General features: G+C 36.6%; 3 protein-coding genes across 3 annotated transcripts; 1 reads left to right on the forward strand and 2 right to left on the reverse strand.

The window, feature by feature from the left end:
* Positions 1–1,376: 1,376 nt before the first annotated feature.
* On the forward strand, positions 1,377–5,762 carry LOC113053332 (rho-related GTP-binding protein RhoE-like). The gene is made up of 5 exons (XM_026218255.1): positions 1,377–1,806; positions 1,949–2,036; positions 3,675–3,784; positions 4,557–4,685; positions 4,986–5,762. The coding sequence occupies exons 1-5, from the start codon at positions 1,699–1,701 to the stop codon at positions 5,229–5,231; spliced, it is 681 nt and encodes a 226-aa protein (XP_026074040.1). The 5' UTR covers positions 1,377–1,698; the 3' UTR covers positions 5,232–5,762.
* Positions 5,763–6,293: 531 nt separating this feature from the next.
* On the reverse strand, positions 6,294–11,853 carry si:dkey-91i10.3 (cytochrome P450). Its single transcript, XM_026218254.1, has 9 exons — positions 11,343–11,853; positions 10,878–11,068; positions 10,091–10,290; positions 9,405–9,602; positions 8,849–9,012; positions 8,483–8,649; positions 7,763–7,844; positions 7,437–7,640; positions 6,294–7,060 (listed from the first exon to the last, which is right to left on the reverse strand). Exons 1-9 carry the CDS (start codon positions 11,574–11,576, stop codon positions 6,905–6,907), a joined length of 1,596 nt encoding a protein of 531 aa, XP_026074039.1. The 5' UTR covers positions 11,577–11,853; the 3' UTR covers positions 6,294–6,904.
* Positions 11,854–12,510: 657 nt separating this feature from the next.
* On the reverse strand, positions 12,511–15,964 carry eaf2 (ELL associated factor 2). Its single transcript, XM_026218256.1, has 6 exons — positions 15,726–15,964; positions 15,175–15,269; positions 14,943–15,079; positions 14,671–14,834; positions 13,564–13,794; positions 12,511–13,477 (listed from the first exon to the last, which is right to left on the reverse strand). Exons 1-6 carry the CDS (start codon positions 15,826–15,828, stop codon positions 13,428–13,430), a joined length of 780 nt encoding a protein of 259 aa, XP_026074041.1. The 5' UTR covers positions 15,829–15,964; the 3' UTR covers positions 12,511–13,427.
* Between the last annotated feature and the right edge of the window lie 4,057 nt (positions 15,965–20,021).

Raw genomic sequence — 20,021 nt, forward strand, 5'->3', positions numbered from 1 at the left:
CAGCTTCTTGCTCTGGCTGTTCTCCAACATGAGAACATTCCTGCTCTGGGTTGTGCTGCTGACACACAAAAATAGGAGCGTGCTCACTATTATTATTTTATTTTTATTTTATTTTTTGCATGAAAAAGACTTAATCTGATATGTAAATTCAGCTTTTTTAATGTGTTTTTTTTTTGTAGTGTTTGAAATTAATACAATATTTGTTTAGATAATTATTGAAATATGTTATCTACAAAAAGAACAGATTAAATAATTAAGTACAAATGACTCTGTTAAATGAAAAAGGGAAATGGATTTCATTGGTACTGCATGATCATGTTTTACACCAGAGTGTAAAGACAAAACAAATGTTTCATGTGATAAGACACAGGCGTGTGGAGCCAACAATATTGCGAAACTGTTGAGAAAAGAGGACAAGCCAACCGCAAGACATTCTTCTCACATTTCGTCAAAAGCTTACCCTCCCTATAAGTTTGAAAAGTTCCTCCATGGCTGTTTTCTCTTAAAATGTCTTGTACATTGACCTCACAGTGATTTCTCATAGGGACAAATGACAGGAAGCACATTTGTCATACAAACAGGTCAGAACATATCATAAGATCATAGCACATCCAACCTATTTCCAATTGTATTTCATTGTTGTAAATGCCATCATACAGACTGAGGCAATGTACAAAAGGCCTATTTTACCAGACATCTTCCTATAATTTGGTTAGTGTTTAAAATCAAGACTGTTCTGAAATGTCAGTGAAGTCATCCCGAATTATTATTGTATTTCACTTTAGAAAGTTATTTGCAGAAATTAGGAAAAGAAAAAGAAGTCTTAACTGTGATAAATAAATTCATTCATTCATTAATCCACAAAAATATTAAGCAACTGTTTTCAACATTGATAATAAGAACAAATATTTATTGAGCAAGAAAATCAGCACATTAGCTTATTTCTGGAAGATCATGTGAAACTGAAGACTGTAGTAAAGACTGCTGAAAATTTCAACCCAGTCTCATTGAAAATACGTTACTCTGCCTACATTTTTGGAAAACCTGAAATACGTAGGCTACAGGTATTTCCCTGCACTGGGTTAGAAAATTTAGTTTTGCCAACACAGGAATAAATTAGGCTGCTTTTAAAATATATTTAAATGCAAAACAATTATTGTTCACAATATTATCTTCATTTTTGATCAAATAAAAGTTGCCTCGGCTTCTTCCTATTAAAAACTTTTAAGGACCACATCGGATAGTGTAACTAACAGTTAAAAAGTTTCATATTTATAGCCACTGGCTGTTTAAATGATCACATCAGAGTATTAAGTTATGTCTATCACTAGCTCTGTGCTCTTTCTCTGCAGAAACCCCGCTGGTCTCCTTCGCGCGCTGAAACGCGAGCTGATGCGAGGGGCGGTCTCGCGCTGCGCTCATCACTCAAGTATGTGGCTGATTCACAGACTCCAGAGCGACGCGCTGAAGCGGTTGATTTCTCCGCGCAGCTCACAGAGGATGCGCCTCGTGCCTTTTCAGAGAGCCGTGGTTCAGCTGCACTCGTAACTCACCTTTATCACAACCCGGAGACACTGTGAAGCACTTTGAACAGAGAACTGGAATATTTCTCTCATACAGGCTACTGAGACTCTGCAGACTCGAGGTCAACCGGCTGATGTTCCGCCACAGTGAATGGAGATGAGGTTCAGTTAGTCCATGATGGATCGCCATCACGATTTGAAATGTAAAATAGTTGTGGTCGGGGACACTCAGTGTGGGAAGACGTCTTTGTTAAATGTTTTTGCCAAAGACTCCTTTCCAGAGGTTTGTAGAGAAGAGACACCGCTATGAACTTTCTTCCGATTTTTACTGCCATTTGTATCATGGGTGCAAAACATACGTGATGTTTTAGTTCGGAGTTAGTTATGTTTAGTTAAAAATCAAACTGTTGCTCTTTCTCTCACAGAACTATGCTCCTACAGTGTTTGAGAACTACACAGCCAGTTTTGAGGTGGACACATTGAGAGTTGAGCTCAGTCTTTGGGATACTTCAGGTAAGAGGGGGGAAAACCATTAGATGTAACTCATTTGATTTGATTTGTCTGGAGACATTATATTTTAGTTTTTTATCCAAGCCTCCATCGTATAACTCCACACAGATTCGTTATTGAAGCTGAAATGTGTTAGGATTGTCAGACTTTGTGGGCTATGTGATGGGAGTTTTCTGATATATATAAGCTCTTATGTTGCACTCAGGATATTCATTTCTAAGGTCTGTAAATACATGGTTGTCTGAAGTTTTCTGTGGAACTTAAAAAGTTACTGAATCAAGCTGTAAAACTATGTTAGGTTCTGAATGTAAACTACAGTAAACACTAAACAGTAAACTAGACCGATCCAGTTGATACAGACTCACCATGGATTGCCCGTGATGTTCTCACAGCAGACTCACTCTTGTCTCCCACACTTCTAGAATGACTCAGATGAATGTTGTTAATGTAAGGTACCACTCTCAAAATAAACTACAGATATAGTGTGATCATAGCAAGATTTCTCTCAGCACAGTTGAATTGTTTATGTAGCCTAATATTGTCAAATCTCTTTATATATTATTAAATCTGAACGTACAGTTATCATCTTTTCCCTCCCCATCTATGTTTTCGTGAGCACCATCCTTTTATCAGACTGGACAGACATTTCAAAATGAGACCTTTAAATATTTCAGTAATGATGGCTAATGATCTGAGGTTTGAACTCATTTCAAGCCCTACAAACCTTCTAGAGCAGATTCAGCACTCACCTCCCAGAATAGAACTGTAACCTAATTTACTGGACTTGAATCAGGAGTACATTGCTGTCTTCCTATAGCGGGACAGTGACTTGCACAGGGTCCCCCACATGACTAATGTCCTTAGAAGAATTTGCTCACAGTGACACTTTCAATAAATAGATAAGTAAAATTATTACTTACTTTTGACTTTTGATAATTAGACTTGATTTAAAGACTTTGTACTGTCAAATAACTGTAATGTTTGTAATTTATGGGGATGTATGCTGTTAATGAATAAATATGAAAGAAGAGAGAGAGAAAAAAAAAAAAAAGATTTCCAGGACAGATGTGCATGGAATCTGATACACTGCATTGTGTAGCCATGTTTGCCATGCTAGAAGCGTTTATTTATTCAAAATAAATAAATAAATAAAAACTATTAAAAATAGTTTTTTTCCTCCAGTCATTTTAGAGTATAAATAAAATAAAATATAATGTTTGAGATAAACTTAAATATAAAAAAATGAAATGCTGCCTTGGCAACTAACTGAAATAAATAAGTTGAAGTACTAAAATTACTAAAACTGAAATGAAAATATTAGTTAAAACAATAAAATGACAAAAGCGCATAACATTTTTAAAAACTTAAAATTCAAATGAATATATATATATATATATATATATATTAAATATAAGTGTAATATAAATAAGAGTTCATTGCAGCGGTTCAGCAAAGTGTGCATATGGAATAAATCTAATAGCAATATAACTTAAAACAATTCAACTGCATACCACACTAACATGCTGTCTTTATTGTTCAACTTATCTGTTTTCTTCCATTGTACTGTTATTGTTCAGATCTATTAGTTTATGTTAAGGAATAAATTATTTATCAGGACAGTGTTTTTGTGTCTATTTGCAGGGTCTCCATACTATGACAATGTGCGGCCCCTCTCTTACCCAGACGCTGATGCAGTTCTCATCTGTTTTGATATCGGTCGACCAGAGACTCTGGACAATGTGCTGAGAAAGGTAAGCTGATTTTAAAGACATTTGTGATTTTTATAAAACTGCTGTAGCTCTCGATTGTGCTTGGGATATTCTCACAATCCCTCATTGTGGCAATGAGAACAAAAGTCCAGACGTCTGAGAGAAGAGTCCTATGAATGAGAGGGGGATGTGTGGGAGGACTTTGATCCTTTGATTATCACATGAGGGGGAGAACGAGGAGCTTGTTTACGTTGGGTCTCAGAATCATAGAGCCTTTGTGCCACAGAATGCTTTGTAACCTCTGATGTCACTGGGAGACAAGAGGTTTTGAGAGAGCAAGAATAAGCCGTTTTGGGCCGCCTCAGTCTCCATTGGTGCTCGCACTGACTGTGCTGATGTCATCAGGAGTGATTCTGCTCCAGTCACTCTGCTGTATGCCAGACTTCTGCACTAGCTAGAGGGGGAAATTATAGTTAGTATTTGATCATGTCAATGAGTTATAAAGAACAATCAGAACATAGATCTACAATCACAGGATGTGACAATGGAATGGAATTTGTGGGATCTGTCATTTTCCAAGTAAACAGCTGAATCAAGTATTATACAGAAGATTACTTGGGAAAGTTAATAATTATATTCTGGTCTTTGAAAGGAAATTTCAGGTTACACTTAGGTTAGCTTTATTACCAAAAAAAAAAAACAATTTTATATAGTTTGAGTTAACAATAAGAATACAGCTATGTATCAGAATTTTCTTTAATTACATATGATTTTATGATTGTCATCAATCTAACACTGTTTTTGAATCCTTTAGTGGAAGGGAGAAATTGAAGAATTCTGTCCCAATACTAAAGTACTTTTGGTTGGATGCAAGTCAGACCTGCGTACAGACCTGGCCACATTTGTGCAGCTGTCCAATGACATTCCTTCGTCGTATGACCAGGTGGGTTTTTAAAGAAAATGTCATTTTTGAATGAAAAAAAAAACAGAAGCAAGATAGATTTTCAAAAACAATGCAATTAGATATTTAGGATAGTATTTAAAGTACCATAGTATTAGTAGTAGCTAAAGTATCTTTAGCCAATTATTCTTGGTTTGGTTGGATGGGGTGTGTTCCAACATATTCAAGAAGTTTTACTTTAAGATGTTTAGCTTGCAAGCCATTAAAATAATTATTGTTATTTTTGGAAATCATGTATTTAGCTGTGCAAGCTTGTTGAGTAATTTCAGATATTTGTTTTAGGGTTCAAACGTGGCTAAGCTGATCTCAGCTCCTTACATCGAGTGCTCAGCACAGCAGTCTGAGAACAGCGTGAGGGACATTTTCCACATAGCCACACTGGCCTGCATCAGTAAAAGCAACAAGAATGTGAAGCGCATCAAGTCCAGCAGAGCCACCAAGAGGACTTCACATGTCTCTAACAGGCCGGAGCTGGGCTCAATGTCACATCTACAAAAGACCAAGGCAAAAACCTGCACAGTCATGTGATTTCAGAAGCCATTTCATTTGCATGCATTCCTTCCCCTATCAGGATTCTTGCAAAGATTCCATAGGGGCATTGATGGGACATGAACTGAATGGAGATTTTTTTTTGCACTTCGCTATATTCACAATATGTATGACTGAGTGACATGTATTAATGATGATGCAGTCTACTCTCCCCATTTTAAAGCACCTCAAGAACATTTTTAGCCATCATAAAACACCTAAAGCAGGGTTAATGTTCCTACGTAGGCCTACTGCCAAATGAGCCCTTATAACTTTGTAGAAGTTGTCCAAAGAAGAATTTCCTTTGCATTTTGTTGTTTTAATATTTAATTGCAGTGTACCCTAGTTTATGGATGGAACTAACCTGGATTAACACATGGTCAGTGTTGCTTACATTAGTCCTGTACTCTTAGACCTAACTGCACCAAAAAGTGTCAGATAATGTCATAGATATACACTGTAGGTATTTTTTCTATGAGATATTAATATGTGGGAATAAATGAAGCATACCTGTCATTATTTGCAAACATCTTACTGTCTAAAACGTTTCTTTTAAGTCACAGTTGTAAAACAAATAGGAATATGATTTATTTATTTAAATGTAAGCTACCAGAAAAGTCCTTCACTAATACTGGCAATAATACTGTTTCTTACAGCGCTCTAGTGCATGTAGTTTGATCCGACACTACCATCTGCTGGATTTAATTGGAAACTCTGTAAAAATAGTGTATGCTAAAATGCCATATTTTTATTGAAAGATTATTGGGTCAAATGGCAAATCGTCTAAAAATTTAGAGAGAAGAAGATTGCACCTGATGGGCTTGCAAAATCGATTTCATGGTAAACGTATTTAAAAGGTTGGGATAGAAATAAATGAAAACATTTAAAAAATCATCACAGGATGCAAATTCACTGAAATGTTCGATATGGACTTTAATATACATTGTTTTTTATGCCATGCCTTTAATCAGCCCTTTGACCCGTGCATTGCCTTGGCCTTAAGTGTCAAACTGAGGGTTTTTTGCTGAGATAAAAGATGAACAAAAAGACAAAAAATTGGAAACACTGGAATATTTCTATTTATTGCATTTGCAATTGTCACCCACATGAGGGCATCAGTGGAGCTTGCATTCATATTGAAACGGAACTAATGAGAGAAGGATTTTAGGCAAACTGTGGACAAGCTGTTGCAACATGTGGTCAATTATTATCAGTATTATTCAAGGACAATGTAGCCTGAAATTAGACATGGTAAACTGTAATAATCTTTCTCTAAAAATAAAAGTCACAAATCGTTACAACAACAAAAAAAAAAAAAAAAAAAGAAAAGAAAAAAAGGTGCATTCACAAAAGAAAATAAGTTGACATTATTTGTAAAACATCTAAAAACCCTCACATCTGACAAATTAATTCAAATGCAATTAAAACAAAACTATTTATACAATGGAATGTCAAAACTGAGTCCATCGTTTACAGTATATAATACGTATTAATAACAGTAAAATGAGTGTTGTTATAAATAAAAAGGCAACATTCAAGCAATGTAATTTAGTAAGCACACAGGGCTATTGCATTGTAGTAATTTTTTCAATTACATAAGTCATATCAAATATGTAAACAACATCATCTAGAAGCAACAACTGCCATAATTGCTTTGAGAAGTGCACAGTTATTTAAACAGAAGCATTTGCTTTGACTGGCTCCTCTTGCTCCTTTTGCCTGTCAATGAACTGCAGGTCAATGGATGTGGCAGGGACCAGCAGAGTTCGTGTGATCGGCTTCACAGTCCTTCCTGAAGGGTCTGGACACACTTCATAGTGTTTAATTAACTGCAGAAGGAGAAATAATGATGACATATTGCCCTTAACAAGCACGGTTTATTTAAGTTTAATGATCATCACAGGCAACATGCTCAATACTATCTTAGTTACTCATTGATAAGCAGAACTATCTCTGTAATAGCAGAGGAGGTTGGACCAAAGGTGAAGGACTGCAGATTAGTCAAAGATCTAAAACTAACACACCAAACTGAACAGCTAAACTGAGTCAGGACAATCTTTGATGACATGGATGGGTTAAAAATTCACAGAATGACAGATTAAACTTCTGAGCCTCACTCTACAGTATATAGAACCAAAAATGCAAAACGTGTCTTAGGTTTAAATCATCTGTGAGGTACACAGACCCTTGACCCCTGACCCTTACACGGGACAAGAGGAGGTACATCTCCAGTTCAGCCACTCTGCGGCCCAGGCAGGCGCGGATGCCGAAGCCAAACGGCACAGATCCGAAGGGATGCTGGTTTAGCTGCTTCTGCTCCCGGATCCATCGCTGAGGGAGGAAGGCAGAAGGATTGGGAAACACCTTCTCATCGTTGGACACTGCAAAGTGGCAGAGGTGGAAAAGAGTCTGGAAAACACGAATTACATTGCGCTGATTAGTTTGGATGTCTATTTACAGGCACAAAATTAAATGTGCATCAGATTCCATCTGTATTTGTTCATGAAATGGCAGTTTGTAGCTCAGCTTACATTTTTAGGGAAGAGGTGGCCACCCACCACTATTTCTCTTTCAGCAATGACACGAGCATTCCCAGGAACCACCGGATATAAACTGCAAATGTCAGAGAACATGTTTGAAGGATTAATTTAGCAATCTAACACAACATTGTTTTCACTATTTTCACATTGCACTAGCATATTAGACAGCTTTCAATGAAGTAGTTTACCCCAAAATTTATATTTATAAAAAATTTACTCACCCTCAGACCATCCAAAATGTACTGTAGATGAGATTGTTTCTTCATCAGGACATACCGGGAGAAATTTAGCATTGCATCACTTGCTCACCAGTGGATCCTCTGCGATGAATGGGTGCTGTCAGAACAAGAGTCCAAACAGCTGATAAAAACATCACAATAGTCCATTAAGTCTTGTGAAGTGAAAAGCTGTGTGTTTGTATTTGACAAAATATGAGTCCTTTATCCACAACAAGGTTTCTCCACTGATTGACCACGGTTGTGTGGGTTACTCGGGGATTATTGTGATGTTTTTATCAGCTGTTTGGACCCTCATTCTGACGGCACCCATTCATTGCAGAGGATCTAAAACCTGTTTCAATGAATCTCCATCTTTGACGGCTTAAGGGTGAGTCAATTTTACCATGAGTGGCAACTTTACATTTTAGTGTGAACTATTCCTTTAAATATGTTTATAACACAGTATAGATGAGAGATACAAAAGATACTATACCGAAGAGTCTCTCTAACGATGGCCTTTAGCAATGGCATCCTGGTGATGTCTTCACTGCAGGGCACTTTTTCACCAGGGCAGACGCTGATAACCTCCTCATACAGCTTCTGCTGGATCTCTGGCTCCCGTGCCAAGTGATACAGTGCCCAGGAAATAGTGTTTGATGTCTAAAACGAGCGTGCATCAAAAATGCAGAATCTCAAATATGTTACAAATACTAGTGGTGCTTGTTTATTTATTTCCTTTCTTTTTAAATCAAATGCTGCAAATGGCAAGATTGATTATAAAATGAAACTACCATAGACACACTAAAAATATTTGCAATGCATTGCATCCGTAAAGGCTCAAAAGAGTGAAGATATTTACAGTGTCGACTCCAGCCAGCAGAAGCTCTGTAATGCTTCCCAAAACCTCAGTGGGGGACATCTGTTCACTGATCAGGAGGTGTGTGAGATACTCGCCCTCCACTGGCTGCCCATGTTTCACCATTTCCTGGATCTCTGTCATCTTCTTCTGAACCAATTCCTCGGCTTTGCAAAAAAAAAAAAAAAAAAAAAATTGAAGATGATTGCATTTTCTGATGAGTAAAGTTTGAATAGAGTCACTCTATTCACACAACAAGTCTCTTATTCTGTCATAGACTACATTTATTTGATCAAAAATGCAGTAAAAACGCTGCTTATTCTTTTTGTGAAATGTTTCCACACATTGATTAATAGAAAGTTCAAAAGAACAGCATTTATTTGAAATAGAAACTTTATTACAACATTATAAGTGCCTTTTCTGTCACTTTTGATCAATTGAATGTATCTTCACTGAATAAAACTATTAATTTACTCTTCTTTTTTTTTTTAATTGTGCTAAACTTTGGAACAGAAGTGCTTTAATCCTTTAAACTTGACAATAATAGAAATAAACATACCAACTTTGAACAAATGGTCCCAAACAGCAACAAAATGCTTCCAAAAAGGCATGTAGGGCCAGATTGATTTGGGGAACAGGATCACGATGGGAGAAAGACGGAACATTTCCCCAACAGAGAAGATAAACTTCTGCGTTTCTTCAGGAACCACTTCATTCAGACACCCCATACGAGTCTCAAACAACACTGAGCATATTCCTTATGAAGGAAAGACAAAAACCTGTATTAGTGTGATGGACACCACACTTGTTATCAAATATAAATCAAACTATATATATATGTATATATATATATATATATATATATATATATATATATATATATGTGTGTGTGTGTGTGTGTGTGTGAGCGGGCGATAAAACAACACAACTAAAATTTCACAGGAACAAAACAATCCAATAATATTATTAGGCAATGTATATATTACAGCATAATTGTTTTCCCAGTATTTTTATGATTCTGATTTACCGTATTTGAAAGGTAGACTAGTTAAGATAAAGGCTAGAAGCTTTGAACCTGTCAAGGCCAATGCTCTTTATAGGATAACAAGTGGCTTTTGTTATCTTATGTGTGGCATTGACCCTTTGTACGCACTTGATTCATTCAGTCTGCTTATATGGATGCTTGGGAATGACTCTATGGCATAATTCAATATCTTGAACTTGAAATGATTCAATATGTTCTACCTTCAAAGGCAAACTTGTACAGTTCTCCTGCCACATCATACACCATAACGTCATTGCCTTTTGTTGTCCTAAGCTTAGCCACCTTCTCAATAAAGTCGCTCACCACACCGTTAATGGCATTGGTGTAGGAGGACACGTGTTTGGGCTTCAGCATGCGAGGATTCAGGATGCTTCTAATGCGCTGCCACTCTGCTCCCATTCTGAAACAGGACAATAAATACATTATGAGTATTGACGTTTCTGACAGCATAGTGACTTTCCCATAAAACCTTGCATGATAATTTGTTAAAAAAATATTATTATGGGGTAAAACTGATTCGATCCAGGCAATGACCTCTGAACACAGAATGAGTAAGCTCAAACCAGTTTCCCCACTAACACTTGCATTTATTGTCTGCTTCTGTTGTCATCCTTCACAGAGATTTCAATTCAATTTCATTGTTCACTGTAAAATCTCAAAAACAATTCTCTATTTATTCCCACTAAAAGGGGCTGTGTAGCATACAAATTCCATGAATTCTTTTCTTGAATTAGGCTTTGGTTTTACTGTTCAATGGACACAATAATGTGTGTCTTTAGTGATGTTTTCATTTTGTACCCACTTTCTAAGAAATCAATTTGCAAGCTGCTAGCTATTCAATACATGTTCAGACACGCACTACATTTGTGGCTTCATAACATCTGCAGATGTTTTTATGCATACTTCTGCACCAGCTGACTGCATTATGGTTGCACATATCAGATGAATGCTTGTGCCAATAATGCTGGGGTCTCCAGTGTTACTTACTCCGTGAGGGGTCCATAGGCATGATTCCGGAGTTTTCGGTAGCCTCTCCAGTGGGGCATGTCAGTACGGATGGGATGGTGACCCTCTTGCCGTAGAACCTGTTCTATGAGGTCTGCATTGGCCACATTAACAACAACCAGTGGTCCATACTTGGACTTCCAAAGGGGGCCGTAGATTTTGCTGTGCTCTATCTGCATTAATTACACATTTTAGTGTAAATAAATATTAATTTTACAACTATCATAGCATGTTACATATTATAATTATTCTAATACAGACATACTTTCAGGAAATAACTGAAAATGTCATCCCACTCCTTCACATAAAGTAGTGAAAGATATAAAACAGTGAAATATACATAATAAAGATTTAAAAACCCAACATCATTTTCTCAGGAGAAATGAAAGACAAACATTTGGTGATTAAACGTGTTAGTTCTTTACTGAGCCTTTTCTGAATCTTTACCTGCATTTGATGTGTCGTCTGAAAATAACCTTTCCCAAACAGCCAGTATAATGACGTCAGAAAGCTGGGACCATTCAAGTCGTCCATCGTTTTTTGTTTCGTTTTTTGTTTATCATCACCACCAGTTAGTGTTCTGGTCGACTGAGTGAGGAATATCGATGTCAGACATTTTAATCCTCCGTGTTCCTGCTTGCATAAAAATAATCCAGTTCTCAGTACCGAATGGGAAAACATTTCTAATCTCGCAGTCCGCGACTCAGTCCTGTTACAGCAGTGTGCTGCCCTGCAATGACAGGCTGTGCCTAAAGCGGCTCTTCCCTCTTCCCCTGCCGATGAACTTGAATAAACTCGCTTGTTATCGAGCCGAGCGTGTTGAGACTCCGAGGAAGCCGCCGGTTAGCAGCCTTACAAACATTAACCTAAACGCAAACATTGTTTCTGTCAGAATACAACTGTAACTACAAGTGATGTTTTTGTATCAAGTCTCTTATAATCACCAGAGCTGTTGGACACTGGACAATTACTCTGGTCTTAAGTGTCACGTGATCCTTCAGAGATCATTCTAATATGCATATATATATATATATATATATATATATATATATATATATATATATATATATATATATATATATATATATATATATATATATACACACACCAACACATGATAGTATAAAAATGAACTCATTGCAAGGAAATGTGGAAAGATTTCACTTTGTTTTTCTCAATGTTTTTTTTTTTTTTTTAATAAACATCTGCCAGTGCAGTTGAAAAAAGCTATGAAAATCTTTTAATACTACTTATATTTTGATGGTGGTGACAAGCAATACCAACTATCCATGGTTATAATGGCACTCTAATAGCCCTGGTATTTTTAGGTATTTAGTTACGATTCATGTGCATTGCAAAATAGAGACAGTTACAGTAAACGCTGTCCTCAAGTCTTGCTTCATCTAAAATACGCAAGTCTCATGAGCCACTGCATAATGTTCAAAAAGATTTGTTGAAACCCTCAACATAATTAGGGCAATGATTCCTATCTCACAATTACTCGATTAGACTTGATCAAGTTAATCATTCCATTAAGTGAAGCTCAGCTAACAAACTTTGCAGCTCAGCTGAAAATGATGTTCTGCTATATGAAGACAATAAAATGATCCACAAATAAACGTCACAAAATAAATCTTTATTATTCTACACACAATCTTAATGATCAAACACCTCCCATATAACTACATTTACCACACCAGTCAACCCTGCTACATTACATGTCATATTTTGAAATTAGTGCTCAAGAAGGGCTGGCTAAAGACATCCTTTAAGAGTGAGTGTTGGTTATGGGCCTTCCAGAGGCGTACAGTAAGACACACACAACAGAGACTTCTACCTCTAAATGGATATCATTTTTTAGGAAATAATAATAATAAAAAAATGGGTGCACTGAAACACAAGAGAATGGGAAGGATAGTCAAATACACCTGATATTCAAGGCACAGTTTGTTATTAGCAAATGTCTCTGAATCATCAAAAGGGAGACAAATTCAAGTATTGCAGGTTGGGTAATGTGTAAATATTTGAGATTGAGTATTGCACCTTAATTCACTGGTGCTCTTTAAGACTCCTTATAACATGCTACTGAATCACTTGTGCTTGTGTATCTTAAGCCTCAATACACACACACACACACACAAACAGATATATATATATGAAGACCATGATGATCTTTCTAAACAGTTATTCCACCAACAGATATACTTCTATAACCTCTGAGGAAGCAATTATAGGACATTCCTATAAAACTAACATCTATGCAATAGCATTCTCAAAATAAAATAAATACTTTTTCTTAATTTTCTAATACAGCAACCCACCCCGCCCCCCCCCCCCCACAGATGTGGGTCCAATTACACTGCTTTTACTGATGCAAGTCTTACTAAGAATCTGGGGAAAGAAAATATTTCATAACTGAGAAGTGAACAGGGATTTGGATTCAGGTATCACAAACACGTTTTAACAAGAGAAAGTACTTCCTGAACACCTGACCCTCTTTCAGCATCAGGTGTCCCACGTGTCTTAGTGCGGTTAGTCATCATCACTTTCACTCTCAGACTCACTCAACTGGAGATCATTTTCTGAAATGAATCAAAACATGAGAATATTAGACACACAAAAGTGAGTGATATACAATTCAAAATCAGCTAGATGACCTGAAACTCACTAAGTGTGTTCATTAAAAGCCCGCTGCTCTCCTCCACACGGCTTTGAGATGTGTTGAGGGCAGAGGTGCTCTGTGGGGGAGCTGGGGCCACATTATGTGTGGGGCGATCCTCATTCTCTGAGTCGCTGCTGCTGGAGCTCTCCCCGCTGCTGGAGGACGAGGAACTGTGGGAATCTGACGAGCTGTCTCCACTGCTCATCTGATCCATGACACGCGCCTCGGCCATCAGCTCTGCAGAGACACAGAAGACAAGGAGGATTAACAGAAGGATTGCAGTACACATGCTTGCCTCGTACACTACTGTATAAGGGATTTGCGGCCAGTAAGATTTTGTTTTTGAAAGCAGTATCTTATGCTGTACAAGGCTGCATTTGTATAATGAGTAAAGTAAAAACAGTAATATTGTGAAATATTATTACAATTTAAAATAACTGTTTTATATTTTAATATATGGTAATTTATAGTGCAATTTATTGCTGTGACAGCAAAGCAGAATTTTCGGGACCCATTACTTCAATCTTCATCATTACATGATCCTCTGAAAATCTTTCTAATATCCTGACCTGCTGCTTAATTATTGCCATCAGTGTAGAAAACAGTTGTGCTCCTTAATAATTTTGTGGAAACAACAATCAATTTGGACCAATTTAATGTGTTCTTGCTAAATAAAAGCATACATTTATTTAAATGAAAAATGAAACTCTTACTGACCCCAAACATTTGAACAGCACTTTTGTCTATTTCACCATATATGTTTCTGATGCTGGTGCTCCAGATATCGGCAAGTGTTACAATCTGCTATGTTTGAGTTGAGTGTGGCTTTGTCCTTTAGTGAGTTAATTTGTATTATTACTGTTCTTTTTGTTTATTATTATTTTTAAATATATTTTAAAGTGTTCCTTGTCATACTGGTCATGGCTAAAGCAAATAAATGTCTTTTCTCAGTTTGAATTTGTGGTGTTCTCCTTTACCCTATTTGCCCACCGTCTAACTTCCACTAGGCTTTATCCTAATTAGTTTTTTTTTGTGTGTGTGTGTGTGAATTTTACATACCCTTAATATCCCTAGACAAATCAACAATGTTTATTACCTCATAAGACATATTACCTCGCTCAATATCATCCATGGGAGATGATGGGGACATTTTCTCCTTGGGAGGAGAGCTTTTGGTGCTGGACGGAGCCTTGTTTCCACTTCCGGTCTTCATCTGCTGACTGAGCCGGCTGGTTTGCTGCTCCAGCCGTGACTGAATCTTACTGCTTCCCTCAGCCCTGTAAGGAAACAGAAACATGACCGTTTATTTACGTAACAAATACTTTAAAATGAGTATATCGTGAAATACATTGTAAATATGATGTGGAACACAAGCGCATTAATACCTGGTCTTCTTGACTGCAATGTTGCTGCTGAGCTTCTCCAGACGATACTCTCCCGTGTCATGGTTTACAATGAGAACACATTCTTTCATGTAAGGCCTTTTGGAACCTTTAAATACGGTAACAGGTGTTATGGATCCCTGCAAAGATTGATGGGAAAGAAGATTCAGCTTATTCATCCATGCTACAGTACATACAATCATTTCTTTCTTTCTTTTAAGGTTACTGAACCTACCTCTAAGTTCGGTAATGTGACTGTAACTTGCTCTCCTTTGCCAACTTCCAGCTCCCCCTCACATGTTGTATCTATGGAGGCTGGTTTGAAATCATCTATGACCAGGAAGAAAAACCCCTTTAAATAGTCATGTGCCACTGCTGATATTCAACATAAGCAGTGCAGTACCAACGTAGAACCTACAGAGGGCGCGTGTTTCCTATTTTACAGGAAAATAAATGTTTATTAAATGTAATAATTAAATGTTCACCAAGATTTCATTGTAAACCACAGCTTATCAGCTGATAGAAAACCGTGTTCGTCTAGGAAAGATTCCGTTAGATTCCATCCAAAGACAGATGCCTTTTCATTATTTCCAAGTAACATTAAAAAAACATTGGGGAAAACACACAGATGCCTTCTCATATGCCTGTGCACATTGTTTGAAAACAACTTATGGTTTCAGTATCAACGTAAGAAACCGGCCTCTTTTTCTACACATGATTTGTTTGTATGTGTTTATATAAAAAAAACTCCAATATAAAGATGATAATGTAAAAGGTGCCACTTACATCGTACCGTATGGAATGCACTTTTGGGTTGTTTTTCAAAGGTTTCGCCTAGTTTGAGGACGTGTTCTTGATTGTCAAAGTTTGAATATGCTGTTCCATTCATTCTAATCACAAATTTGAATCATATGTTACCAGTATGAAACTTTCTGCTCGATTTGTTCATAGACCGTAAAAGAAATTCGATACCATCTACGGCAGAAACAGACACCTCACTTCTGGAGTATATGGACCCGTGCTTGCGCTTGCTACGCTTTGATTGGTTGCGTTTGTTTACTTGGTCACGCCTCATTGGAGGTATTATTCACTGTAATTGGCTAAGAAAACTGTTAGTCAACCCCGAGGCAAGGAGAGACGGAAGTGTCCATTTGTTACCCGAACGCATGGGTGCCCTCTAGTGCTCTCCAAGAAAAAGGACTAGTCAGTTTACAGTTGCAACACAATGAATAATATTAAAAATACCTAAAATATATATTTTAAGGTCTATTCAAAGCTGGTAATTTCATAAAAACGTATAATATATTCATAATGACTTATGAATTATTTTACATTATATTAAGTTATAATTAGTTATAATTATAGTTAATTTCAGCTTCTAAGAGTCTGAACTTAGGCTTCAATTTCACAGGGTACCTTATAGTGGGTAATTAAATCAGCAGCTTTACAGCTGGCTATCATTTATAAGCTTAAAAGTAAGTAAATAGTCAAGTGCAGGATCTCAGAATACTAAACTCATATCTAACAACATTTAAAGTCAATAGAGATTTGGGGCAGCAGAGGCATGTGATTGTTGGGAATAAGCAGGTTGCTGGGAGACTGTCTTCACTTGTAAGACCCATTATGAAGTGAAGATGATTGGAAATCTGACATTATTTGCCATTACAGATGGAGACCGCCTGGCATCCTTAGATAGAGGTTCTGCATTTGTTTATATGACCCCCCAAATGACAATCTGTTCTTTTTTCTTTTTTTCCATATGATAAGAATGGACATTATACATGTAAATGGACTACATATTTGTCTACCGATATATAGTTGGGTTCAAAAGTTTGAGAAAAATCTGGGATTTGGTTTATTTAAACCTGGAAATGTACCGATTTTAAAGTTTTTTTTTTTTATCACAAAATTATGATGCAATTTTAAGAAACTTTTAAAATTCTGCACTCTTTAAGGGTCACATGACATAGATCATGAAAACATTTTTGAGTTCTTATGCAAGCTCTGGAAATTCATAAAGAACGAAAATTGTATCAGAAAAATGCAAAATAGAATCATTTTCTCTATTGGTCTCATCCTTTTTTATCCACACAGCAAGTGTCATTGCCAGGTGATACATGCAGACATAGTGGACTCAGCAGTGGACAGATGATTGTTCTCCATTAAGTGATTGGCTGAGATCAGGACTCCTGTCCACACAGACTACATTATCTAAGTAATGGTCAACAAGGGAGTCATTACAGGATTGCTGTTCTTTCCTCGCTTGCTTACTGGACAAATAAAGTTGTAGCTAATTTTAAAGAGAGCTGACAGCTGTTCTTTATCAGAAAGTTTAAAGAAGTTTTTGCTGTTTAGTAGTGAATCGTGATCATGTAGCAAAATCATTGTTGTTGTTATTGTTTTTTTGTTTTTGTTTTTACAGAAAATACCCAAAACTGAAATTAAAGTTTTCATTTTAGCCAAAAACTAAGTTTTGGAAAATAATTTGGTTAATTAATCTTAATGCTGTGCACAGATGATACACAAGTCATAGTAAAGTTTTTTGTCAACAAACCTCCACAGCTGAACTATTTTCCTTTATTGCTAAGCATCATATTTGGTCTCAGAGAATTGTCTCTACACTCCTGCTTGTTTACTTGTAGTTTTTCCACATTGTGTGTAATAAGACAGACAATCACAAAGTCAAAACATCAGAGAAGCGCTGTTTTGGTCAGTGATTGCAGCCTTTTGACTGAATCCTAAAATTATTTTTCTTTTCTCAATCATGCTGGATGCATGACTACAATTTAACCACCAACATATATACATATATATTATCTTTTTTTTTTTTTTTTTTTTTTGGTTGTGTGCACTATATTTGGAAAATTCCAGTTCCTCTGAATGAGGAATATATGAAATAGGAAAGAAAGCATATTGCCTATTTCACTTTTGTATAGACAACTAAATTGTGTTTAGCTATAGATTAGATAAACTGGAAACACACTAAATGACCTCAACATGTATAATGGTCACTAGCAGAAAACATGACAGGAGAGCTGCAAGGACAGATGAGCTCAGAACTGCTCAGTTTGAGCCATTTAGAGCTCATTTGCATCTCCTGTAGATTACATGTAGTATGTGACCTACTTTAAATGTGTTTTATTTAAACAAACACTTGATGTTCCATTATTGAACTTTGTTAAGATGCAAATAACTATATACAGCTATTGTTTGTTTTGCCTAAAGTCGAGCGTAGATGTTCTCTGGAAGTCCTACCACAAGAGCAACATCATATCAGTCTGGCCTTGCCCTTGATTCAAGGCATGTTGCTTTCTCTTGAGAGAGAGAGAGAGAGAGAGAGAGAGAGAGAGAGAGAGAGAGAGAGAGAGAGAGAGAGAATGTTAATAAAACAGTTTCACAACTAGAATACCACATGGAATTGTCATGATATGATGTGAATTTTTGGAAGATTAAATCACCACAGCATGATGACTAAAGCATCACGATAACGAGGGTGATTACATCAGTGTTTCAACATCATTATTTTTATCTGAGGCTTTATAAATGAAGATTATTTGATTATGTGTATATGTACTGTATACACCTCTTGTTTCCATCTCTTTGATAAATGTCCTCATTGCTTTGTCTGTATTGTTTTGTTCTTAAAATGTGGTCTAGGTCACCTTGTCAGCAGAAAGGACCAGTATGTATTTGGTGGTTAAATATATTTGATCTTATTTTGAAAATTGGCTGCTTGTGATTCAGGGATTCATTTATTTATTCATTTTTCAATGACCTTGAGGCAAAATGAAGTGGAACTGTGCACAATGTCAGGAAGGCTGTAATAGGCTTTATTCACTGTTGATTGTTTATTAAAGTGCAGAATCTTGTTTAGGTGTCTGCACAACCTCTATCCTCAGAATACGTAATTTAAAAAAAAGTGATAATAGTGAAAAAACATAGCTGATGTTAAAATAAAACGGAATTAGTGACAGAACAGAAAAAGAAAAAAATATAGGGTGTGGACTTGCACCCTATAGATTGGATGTTGGTTGAATCCTTAGATGATGACAAACGAAGGCAGATGAATGTGAGATAAAAATAGTTAGTTCCCAAAACAACATGCATGACTGAAATAATCATGTTCTCCCTCTCGAGCCAGAAATTAATGAATTAATGGGGCCCAGATTAAATAAATTGTTTTCATTTGTGTCCTTCTTTAAGTCTGCAACATACAGTAATGAAGTCAGTTCCCCATAATTTTGAACAGATGGAATTTTAACAATGGAATCTTTTATCAGTAAAATTTACTGTATCGGCAGAGACATCATGCAGTACACATTTAGACATGCTGTGGTTTATTTTGGTTATTTGTTTTACATTATCACTATCACCTGGATGCCTTGAATAAAGGCTGCTTATTTAGCAAAAAATAATAATAATAAGTCAGAGATGAAATGGCCACATTATTGGTCGCAAAATCATCCCTGGCTGTTATCAGGCCTAGCGTTTAGCATCAAATGCACTGAATATTCTGCATCATAATAGCTTGATGTATGCTGAAAGGGCTTTTGTTGTGTAAATACTGATGCCAGTGAGGAGTTTAGCTCTTCTTCCTGTTTTACATAAAGTTGAATTTGAATCAGAATTCTATTAATTCAAAAAAATAAAAAAGTGACATGACATTCAGCCAAGTATGGTGACCCATACTCAAAATTCGTGCTCTGCATTTAACCCATCCAAAGTGCACACACTCAGCAGTTAACACACACCTGGAGCAGTGGGCAGCCATTTATGCTGCAGCACCTGGGGAGCAGTTGGGGGTTCAGTCCCCTGCTCAAGGGCACCTAAGTCATGGTATTGCCGGCCCGAGACTCAAACCCACAACCTTAGAGTTAGAAGTCAAACTCTCTTACCACTAGGCCACAACTTTGCTAGATCTAAATCTAATAAGAACCAAATATGGGCCATATCCCGGTATCACTCACTTCCTGAGGTTGGTTGAAACAATTTACACAAAGTAAATGATTATAAAGATGATTATAATTCATTAAATTGAAGAACTTGACTATTTAACCCCATTCAGATGGCAATGCCACATAC

Source organism: Carassius auratus, chromosome 34 (genome assembly GCF_003368295.1).
Source record: "Carassius auratus strain Wakin chromosome 34, ASM336829v1, whole genome shotgun sequence".
NCBI lineage: Eukaryota > Metazoa > Chordata > Actinopteri > Cypriniformes > Cyprinidae > Carassius > Carassius auratus.